Source organism: Solanum verrucosum, unplaced genomic scaffold (assembly GCF_900185275.1).
Source record: "Solanum verrucosum unplaced genomic scaffold, falcon-dt-bn FXZP01000029.1, whole genome shotgun sequence".
Taxonomy (NCBI): domain Eukaryota; kingdom Viridiplantae; phylum Streptophyta; class Magnoliopsida; order Solanales; family Solanaceae; genus Solanum; species Solanum verrucosum.
This window is the reverse complement of record NW_026020357.1, coordinates 1,154,114-1,163,760: the sequence shown is the minus strand read 5'-3', so window position 1 is coordinate 1,163,760 and position 9,647 is coordinate 1,154,114. Positions and strand designations below refer to the sequence as shown.

The 9,647-nt window shown below is 29.9% G+C and overlaps 1 protein-coding gene across 1 annotated transcript; it reads left to right on the top strand.

The window, feature by feature from the left end:
- The first annotated feature begins 7,033 nt into the window (after positions 1-7,033).
- Positions 7,034-8,980, top strand: LOC125837717 (aspartyl protease family protein 2-like). Its single transcript, XM_049516792.1, has one exon. The coding sequence runs from the start codon at positions 7,150-7,152 to the stop codon at positions 8,758-8,760; it is 1,611 nt and encodes a 536-aa protein (XP_049372749.1). The 5' UTR covers positions 7,034-7,149; the 3' UTR covers positions 8,761-8,980.
- The last annotated feature ends 667 nt before the right edge of the window (positions 8,981-9,647 follow it).

Genomic DNA, 9,647 nt, shown 5'->3' with positions numbered 1-9,647 from the left:
ATGATTTAATCGTATTGAAAATTAATAAATTAATAAAGGATATACTTGGTACATATATATATATATATTTGTGATAGGAATATTTTTATCTTAAAAAAATAATTCTCTGTTTCCGCTAATATTTTTTAAGAAGCATAATGTTTTTAGCTTTTTTCCATCCACTCAAAAATAGGGGTGTGTAAAAATCGAACCAATCAATAAATCGAACCGAAAAAGGTGTTATTGATTTATTGTTGTTGAGTTATAGGGTTAGTGGTTATTTAATGATTTTTTTAAAAAAAATATTGAATTATCGGTTCAATATTGATTTTTAATATGGGTTAACCGATAACCCATTAAAAATATAATAATTTACTATTTTAATTTTTAGTCATACACAAATGTCAAACAAAAAGTATTAATATAATCATTATATTAGACTATAACTATAAGGACCCTACACAATTAACACTACTTAACTCTGTTCTATGCATTTACCCTTTAGGTTTTAGTATTACTTTAGTCTTTAGGTTCACAACGTCAAAATCTAAAGAAATAAGAATGACGGCGGCTAGGGTTTGCAACAACGATGACAAGGGTTAGGCAACGGCTAGGGTTGTGAATTATGAGTAATTGTTATACTTTTACTATTTAAGCATAATTTTTGCACTCAATGACTAATTTGATTTCTCTCTTTTTTATTTCGTGTTAAATTATTGGACAAGTTATATATTTGTTTTGAAAGCATTTTCTTATTGGTTGAACCGAAAATCGAACCGTTAGAGACTAAAAACCGATAACAAATATCTTATTGATTTGGTTATCGGTTTAGAATATTTAAAACCAAAAACCAATAAATCAAACCGATAATACTTAAAATCAAAACTAAACCAACCGATACGCACCCCTACTCAAAAATTGTTTCAGCTCGTGAAAACACTTTTTTTTTATTGGCCAAACATCTCACATCTAAGAAAAAAATGCTTGGCCAAACATGCTCAGTCTTCCAATTATTATTTTTTGTTAAAAAATCTAAATCATTTAATCCAACTAATTTTTATTTAAAATTAAGAAATTAATTCAAGCAGGATACAAAATCTAATCCAAACGTACAGTTGAAAACATTGTCGAAACACATTTTTGCACCAACATAGTCAAGACCAAATGATAAAATAAAATAGAAAGAGGAAGAATCACAAAATAAATTAGCTTTTACTTAATTGACTTTTTATGCATAAAGGAAAATTCCCCCAAGTTTCTTTGGTTTGACTAATTGCTCATAAAATATGCAAAACATGAAATACAAAGTAGGGGCTAGGGAGTAATCCTGCTTAATTAAGTAGTTAAGTGTACATTATAAAAGAAACTTAATTATAATGTATTCAAATTTTTAATATAATTAGGTTATTTATAAACTAGTTTTAGTGTATTTTTGTTATAATTATTAATTGATCTAATAAATATTAACCTCTCTTGTCTCAATTTATATAATATACTTTCTTTTTTAGTTAGTCTAAAAAATAATGACACATCTTTTTATTGACAAATAAAGTATTTTACACATGTTGGGTCTCACTTATTTGACCAAAAAAACCATAAAGATGTACTCTTCTTTTTATAACTTAACTTATTTTGAGGATAGTTTTGGTCCTTTTGGAACATTGCAAAATCTTCTCATATTTCTCGTGCACAATCAAATTATATCTCATAAATTAAAACGAAAAGAGCATCAAGCTACATTGATTGTATTAAAATTACACGCTATCAATAAATATAAATTTAAAGCCGTTAAAATTACACTAACTCATTTCTTAGAAAAATCTTAATAATTCAATTGGTTGATTTTCACAACTTTCACCGGTCAAAATTTAATTCTCACCTTACAACCTACTCATCTATTCCCCTTCTCATGCATGTCCCCAATTATTTTTAAAAATGTATTTTAAAAAAATATATAAAAAAAAAGTTCATTCCTCAATTAAATATGAATCCAATACTTTGAAGTCAAATACGAAATGCTACTTTACCTACTCTGACCATAGGAGTGTAAACAAGCAACAATTATAAAGAATATTATAATAAAAATGTTGAAGGTATTTTAAATTTTTTACTCAAATTCATGTCCTTCTAGTGTTACTTAAAAGCATAGAAGTAAATTTATAAATTTGTTCCCAACATTAAAGCAGAAAAGTCAAATTATTTTTTGGTTGACTACTATTTATATTTTCTCAAAATTGTGTCCAACCTTATGATAATCACCTTGGATTGTCAAAAAAAAATAAAAAAATCCGGCCATTCTCCCTTCCTTTTTTTTTTTTTGCAACTACTAAGTCAAAAAAAAAAAAGGTTTTGAGAATAATAGAATTTTAATATTTAAGTTCACCTAATTAAAATGTCATAAAGAGTTGGTGAAAAGATTAGTATTCGAACTACTTCCTTCTTACCATTTTAGTTGTTATTCACGTAAGAGAAGTCAAGAAACACCATATTTGGACAAAATTGGTAAACTATATATTAAGAGAATATTGAAAACGTAGAACTACTACGACTTTTTTTGTTTGATATAAGATGTTTTAAGAGAATATCCATTTCTTGAAAGTTTAATTATTCATCCGTCTACTTTTTTTGTTGTACTAAAAATATATGTCTATTTTTACTCGTTTGATTTATAAAATCACGAGATATTATCACTTAAATTTTAATTTATACTTATTATTAACTAATGTCATTCTTTTGATGCAGTTTTAAAAGCATTAAATTTATTTAGTTTAAAGAATGATTTAATAAAATTATCATTTTATTTTGTTACTATGTAAAAAATGTGTTAAGTCAATATTGTTCGAGTAAAAACCGATCGGAGGGAGTACAATATTCAAAATAGAAGAATAATCGACATTTATTAAGTTGTAAAAGAATGCGTGCTAAGTGGGGATTTTGGAGAAGAAAGTCTCAAATTTGAAACTATATAGATATCCATTTATAACGTGTTGTGTAAAATCGAAAGAACAAAAAACAAGAAATTCACTTAAAACAGACAAGTGTGCCACCGAAATTCTTTTGATGGATGGTGTAAGTAGTTGTGACTCGTGATATTAAATATGCACTCAATTTCTATTTCCATTTGAGAGATAAAAACACAAGAACACCGTGAAAATAAGGATGGCTATATTAGTTAAAGTTTGTAAATTTACTAAGATATGTACATTTTTTATCTTTATTGAATTATTGGACGGTTACCGAATATACTATATACTAAGTATGTATGTTATATCTATAGTAAATAAACTTTGAAAAACGACTACATAGATAAAATTTAATTAGAGATATATAGCTATAATTTACTAAAGAGAAAAGATATAAAGTCACCACTGAAATTGTCTCAAATTTTCAAAAAGACACCTTAATTTTGTGGGTGTCCTATTGTCCCATTGAACAATTTAAGAGTGTTATAAATATCTCACTTTTCACCCAATCTCAATTGCAAGAAAAGAAGTGCAAATACGCACCAATTGTTGTTTGCCACATATTAAATTCTTTTAATTTTTAGTTTTATTTTCATTTTTTCTATTTTATTAACTTTATTTTCATTTTTTCCTCTTTCTTCTTCAACCTTCATTACTCAAATCCTTTGTTATTAATTTGTTGTAAATCCTCCAAAAGTAGCAGCCATTGTCGTCTTCAACGTAGCCTCCATGATGCTTCCTGTTACAACGCTATTTCCGCCACTAAATCATCACTAAAAAAAATCAATTCAACTCTCAAGTTACTAATGGAGTTCTATATTCAGACCAAAAATAAGAATAAAAATGGAGTTTCACAGTACTCTCTAATCAATCGAATAATGGAGTTCACATTTATTTTTTATTTTATTTTTTAAAAAAAGAGGATAAAAGAAGAAAAAGAAACAAAGAAAAGCAAGTGACAAGAAAAAAAGTGATAAAAATGGATGAAGTAAATGGATCTTCTAAGTTGAAGAAGATGAAGAAAAGGTAATTGGGTTTTTGAATTTGGGTGAAGAAGATAATGGAAAAGAATGAATTCGTCAAAGAGAGAGCACCAACGTTGAGCTTGCTTTGGAAAAAAAGTTGAAATCGATTTTAGGGCTACCAACGACTCTTTTCTCTTTAAATTTGGAGAAGATGATGTAAATTAATTAAATAATTAATAATAAATAATTAAAATGACACGTGGCATTTTATAGCTGGTTAATGGCAGTGAAAACATTGTCTCACACGCCTCATGTGTGTGGTAACAACCCAGACGAGGAAATGGGTCAAAATGGCCCATTTACAAAGATATTAAATAGTTCTGTGGGGTGATATGACACTTTCAAAGTTAAGGTGTCTTTATGCAAATACGAGACAACTTTAGTGGTGACTTTATGTCTTTTCTCTTTACTTAATTGCAATTCATAGATATATGTTAGAAGGAGGAGAGAGGCAAGTGAGATATGTGAGAGAGAGTTGAGAGAGATACAATTGTATTAAATGTATATAATTTTATAATTATATCACAAATACAGTTGATTTGTATCAATGAACACAATTGTATCGTAAAGAATTATATTCGTTGATTCAAATTAATCGTATCAAGTGTATTAACGAATTCAATAGTATCAAAATATAGTTGTATCTATTGTATTTCGTCACAAATGGAATTTGTATTCTGTTGTTCATCCTGTATTTCTAAGATACTTGGAACAAAAACTTTGAAGAATTTGATAAGAAACAACAAAGTTTAAAGAGTATTTTCAAAACTAGAAAATTAAAACTAGTAGAGAAAATAGAATCAGAAACAGATTAGAAACAATATACAAAAAAAATTTCTCAAAGAAGAAAATCAAGTCCACTGAATGCACAGTGTCCCTTTAAGGAAAATATTCCCCTCAACTATCCGAGGTTAATGGAATATATTCTCCCAGGATAGAACGATCTTACTCACCAGTGTATCGCTACCTAAAACTACGGTGTCAGCGAACCACTCAATGGCAACAAAGTACACTTAGAATACTAGATTTAGTAGTAGTAGAATAAGTCCAGAAAATTGATTGTTTTAAAATGAGAGAAAATCCATCTATTTATAGACCACGAAGAGTAGTGTGAAAATGTTCTTATTGTGCCTTACTGGAAAGGTCACAACTCTTTGGAAAAGTCACAATTCTTCGGAAAGGTCACAACCTTTCATAAAAGTAACAATTTTCCATAAAAGTCGCAACTTTTCATAAAAGTCACAATTTTTCATAAAAGTCACAATTTTTCATAAAAGTCGCAACATTTCATAAAAGTCACAACTCTACATAAAAGTCGCAACTCTTCATTTTCCGTTCACACCTTTTAAAACCCAACATATTCATGTGTATTTGTATTTGGGGAATAAGTTTTTTTTTAGTTTAAAATAAGTAAATTGTTCAAAGTTTAAGAGAGTTATTGATTTTTTTTTTCATTTTTGCCCCCATTACATTTTGTAGGTGATAATTTAAAGAGAGTTAATTGTTCATATTTACTATATTATTTATTCAGTTTAGTCATGAACAAATTGATATATTTTCAAGAATAACTTGAGAATAACTAAAAGGATAAAAATGGCGAAAATAGTGTTCAATTTATATTCTAAACTTATTTTTGTTAATGAGTGTGCATTACTTTAACAATTCCTTATTTTGAAATGAAGGAAATATTAAATAGAAATATTTCTCTAACCTAAGGTTATATTTGAAAACAATTACTAATTATTATTTTGATCAATTCCTAAAGCATAATTATTTTGGGACAATCTCTTTTGCTAAATCGATAGTTAGAGTCTGTTGGCATTGCTGTGAAAAAAATACTTATTTCTAGAAATATTTTTTTAAAATTAGTTTTTTAGAAAAGTGCTTTAAAAAAATAATATGTGTTTGGATAATTCATTTGAAAAGTGTTTTTGATAAACATATTGTATTTGACTAATCTTTTTAAAAAAAAATGCTTTTGAGAGTCAAAATTACGAAAAGGGCAAGTATCAATGAATATCAGGATTATTTTATAGAGAGAAACTATTTTAAATATCTATTATAAAATTTCTAATTAAATTAAAATGTACATATTCAAATTTTATTAGCTTCTTTTTTTTTTCTTTCTAATCGTACAAAATAATAAGTAAAATAATATCAATATAAAATAATATTATATAAATGTAAAATAAAATAAAAAATTTTGTTACATAAAAATAAAAAATAAAATATAAAAAATCTTAAATCAAACTTATGAGATATACTAATTAGAGTTGTCAAAAAGGGTCAGCCCAGCCCCACCCGGTCCAAGCCTCGCGGGCCAGGAAATATGATGGGCTAGGGCGGACCGACCCTTCATTTGAAAAGGCTTGAAAATGTTCAACCCAACTCAACTTTAGAAGGGCAGCGGGCTGGGGCGGGCGAATCCTTATTTTATTTTTTCCAAAATTAAAGTTCTATAACATCAAGAATATGAGAAGATTTTCAAATCAAATATGGCAAATAACAATGTTATTTCAATTACACTAGCAAAAAATCTAGAGTGATTAGCTTATAAAAATAATTTTGTACTTTTGTTTTTTAAGAAGCAGGAATTTTTAGCTTTTTCAACAATAGAAAAGTTGTTTCTGTTTCCATTTAAAAGAAATTTTGCTGATTTGCTAAACGTGTTAATTTTTCAAAACAAGTATTTTTTTCTCAAAATAAGTGTGTTTGGTCTTCCAACAACATTCAAACAAGTTCTTATTCTAGGACCGAGGAAGTAATTTTCTTTCTTTTTCCTAGGTGGAGTTATTCTTTTCTTTGTAATAAAAAGAAAAATATTATGAGTAGTTTAAGATAAAGCTTTTTTTAAAAATAAAATAAAATAAATATTACTGGAGCTAGGATGAAACCGCGTGAGAGGAAAATTGTCCATCTGAAAAGCCAGCGTTCAAAGTCGCTCTTCAAACATCAATAACCATTTAAAACCTCTCTCTCTCTCTCTTTTCCATGACAAAATCCAACTTCTCTTCTTACAGTAACATTTTGTTCCTCAACCTCACAACATTTTTTTCTCATTTTTTGTTTGTTTGTTTGTTTTGGCTTTCTTGATTCAGATAATTTATATTGAAATCAAGAACCTGAATCATCCTTTTATGTAGTCATTTTTCATTTTTTTTTCTTCTAAACTAGTAATACCAATGGTGACAACGCTCAGTATTTTCATTTTGGTTTCCTTAAGTTTATTCTCATTTGGTTTTGTGGCCTCTAGGGAATTTGGGATCAATCTGAATTCTAGTGCTTCTGGTATTGAATTCCCACAACATCCAAGTTTCAATGTTGTTTCTTCTTCCGTTAACTCAGGTTGCAATCATGTAACATCGACAAATATGTTAACCCGAGAAGAACAAACTAGTATTGATAGTCAAGATGAAGACGATTTCGCGCAGCCAAAAGAAGCAGTCAAGTTTCATTTAAGGCATAGATCAGATGGTAAAACTACAGAGGTTAAAGACTCTGTTTTTGAGTCCACGTCAAGGGATTTAGGTAGAATTCAGACATTGCATACAAGGATTGTTGAGAAAAAGAATCAAAACTCTGTTTCAAGATTGGCGAAAGACGGTGAAAAAACTGTCATTTCTTCACAATTTGAGCTTTCAGGCAGACTTATGGCGACGTTGGAGTCAGGGGTGAGTCATGGATCAGGGGAATATTTCATGGATGTTTTTGTTGGTACACCTCCTAAGCACTTCTCTTTGATTCTTGATACTGGTAGTGATCTTAATTGGATTCAATGTGTACCTTGTTACGATTGTTTTGAACAAAATGGTCCTTATTATGATCCTAAAGATTCTACTTCTTTTACGAATATAACTTGTCATGATCCAATGTGTCATCTTGTTTCATCTCCTGACCCTCCACAGCCTTGTAAGACTGAGAATCAAACTTGCCCTTATTACTATTGGTATGGAGATAGCTCGAATACGACTGGTGATTTCGCGCTTGAGACTTTCTCGGTTAATCTGACAACCCCTAGTGGGAACTCTGAGATCAAGAAAGTGGAAAATGTGATGTTTGGTTGTGGTCATTGGAATAGAGGCTTGTTTCATGGTGCTGCAGGTTTGCTAGGACTTGGTAAGGGACCACTTTCGTTTTCGTCTCAGCTTCAATCTTTGTATGGCCATTCTTTTTCGTATTGTCTGGTTAATAGGAATAGCAACTCTAGTGTCAGCAGCAAATTAATTTTTGGCGAAGACAAGGAGCTTTTGAAGCATCCGAACTTGAACTTCACTTCATTAGTTGGTGAGAAAGAAAATCCTGCAGAAACGTTCTATTATGTGCAGATCAAATCAATCATTGTTGGAGACGAAGTGCTAAAGATACCGGAGGAGACATGGAATTTGTCTCCACAAGGTGTTGGTGGCACAATCATTGATTCAGGAACCACTTTGAGCTATTTCGTCGAACCAGCATATGAGATTATAAAAGAGGCATTTGTTAACAAAGTGAAAGGCTATCCATTAATACAAGATTTTCCCATTCTTAGACCATGTTACAATGTGTCTGGAGTGGAGAATCTTGAATTACCTTCATTTGGGATAACTTTTAGTGATGGAGCTGTATGGAATTTCCCGGTCGAGAACTACTTCATCAAACTTGATCCAGAAGACATTGTTTGTTTAGCAATTTTGGGTACTCCTAACTCTGCCATGTCAATAATTGGTAACTACCAACAACAGAATTTTCATATCTTATATGATACAAAAGGGTCTAGGCTGGGATATGCACCAACAAAATGTGCTGATGCCTGATATGCTGACTTAAAAGGACGGAAAACTGTAAACATAGTGGGAATTGGAAGGATTATGTTCATTTTTTTTTTTTACAATTTCATAGATACAAAATGTAGGTTCTATCATTCTCTTTTACTTTTTAGGTGTGTAGACGATTATACATCGTTTGACAGAAACTAGCTACAACATATACAAGTAAACTTTCAAGAACTCTCTCATGTTTGAATCACTGTATTTATAATTTGCTATATTCTATATAGCGCGGTAGCAACATACTTGCTTTTCGTATTTGCATGGAAGAGCAGAATCACCCGTCTAATAGCCCTTTCTTCGACAACGGTCCATCCTGGAAAATACTATGAATACAGAATTTATGGATGATTTTCTTTTATTTGTGTACATTGTATAGACATCTGCACAAGTTTTAGCTGTTGAACCTTTTGAATGTTGCACCTGCTAATTGCTAAGGCTCATAATGTCAAGAATACATCATTTTCTTGTCCACAACTGTTTCTAGGTGGTGGTTGGATTGATGTCCATGTTTTTGGTTTTGGCTTATCCTTTTTATTCTTTCATATTTACAAGACTCACCTTTTCCAATATAGAACCATAATTTTCTGGCCTCCACAATTCTTGTTATTCTTATTCTTTCATATATATGTTTTTGGTAACACATTTTTTGCCCACTCTCCTTTAGAGCAATGATGGAGCCAGAATTTTCAATAAGAGGTTCAAAATCTGAAAAAATAGACACATGAAGTAGTAGAAGGGGTTCAACATCTACTATATATACCTAAAAAATTATTTTAACCATGTATAAATAATATGATTTTCCATCGAAGGGGGGTTTGGATGAACCCTTAACTATAAGGAGCCTCCGCCACTGCCTTAGAGTATAAATATTG

Coding starts and splice junctions, on each gene's coding strand:
- LOC125837717 (XM_049516792.1), top strand. CDS start 7,150: ATGGTGACAACGCTCAGTATTTTCATTTTGGTTTCCTTAAGTTTATTC.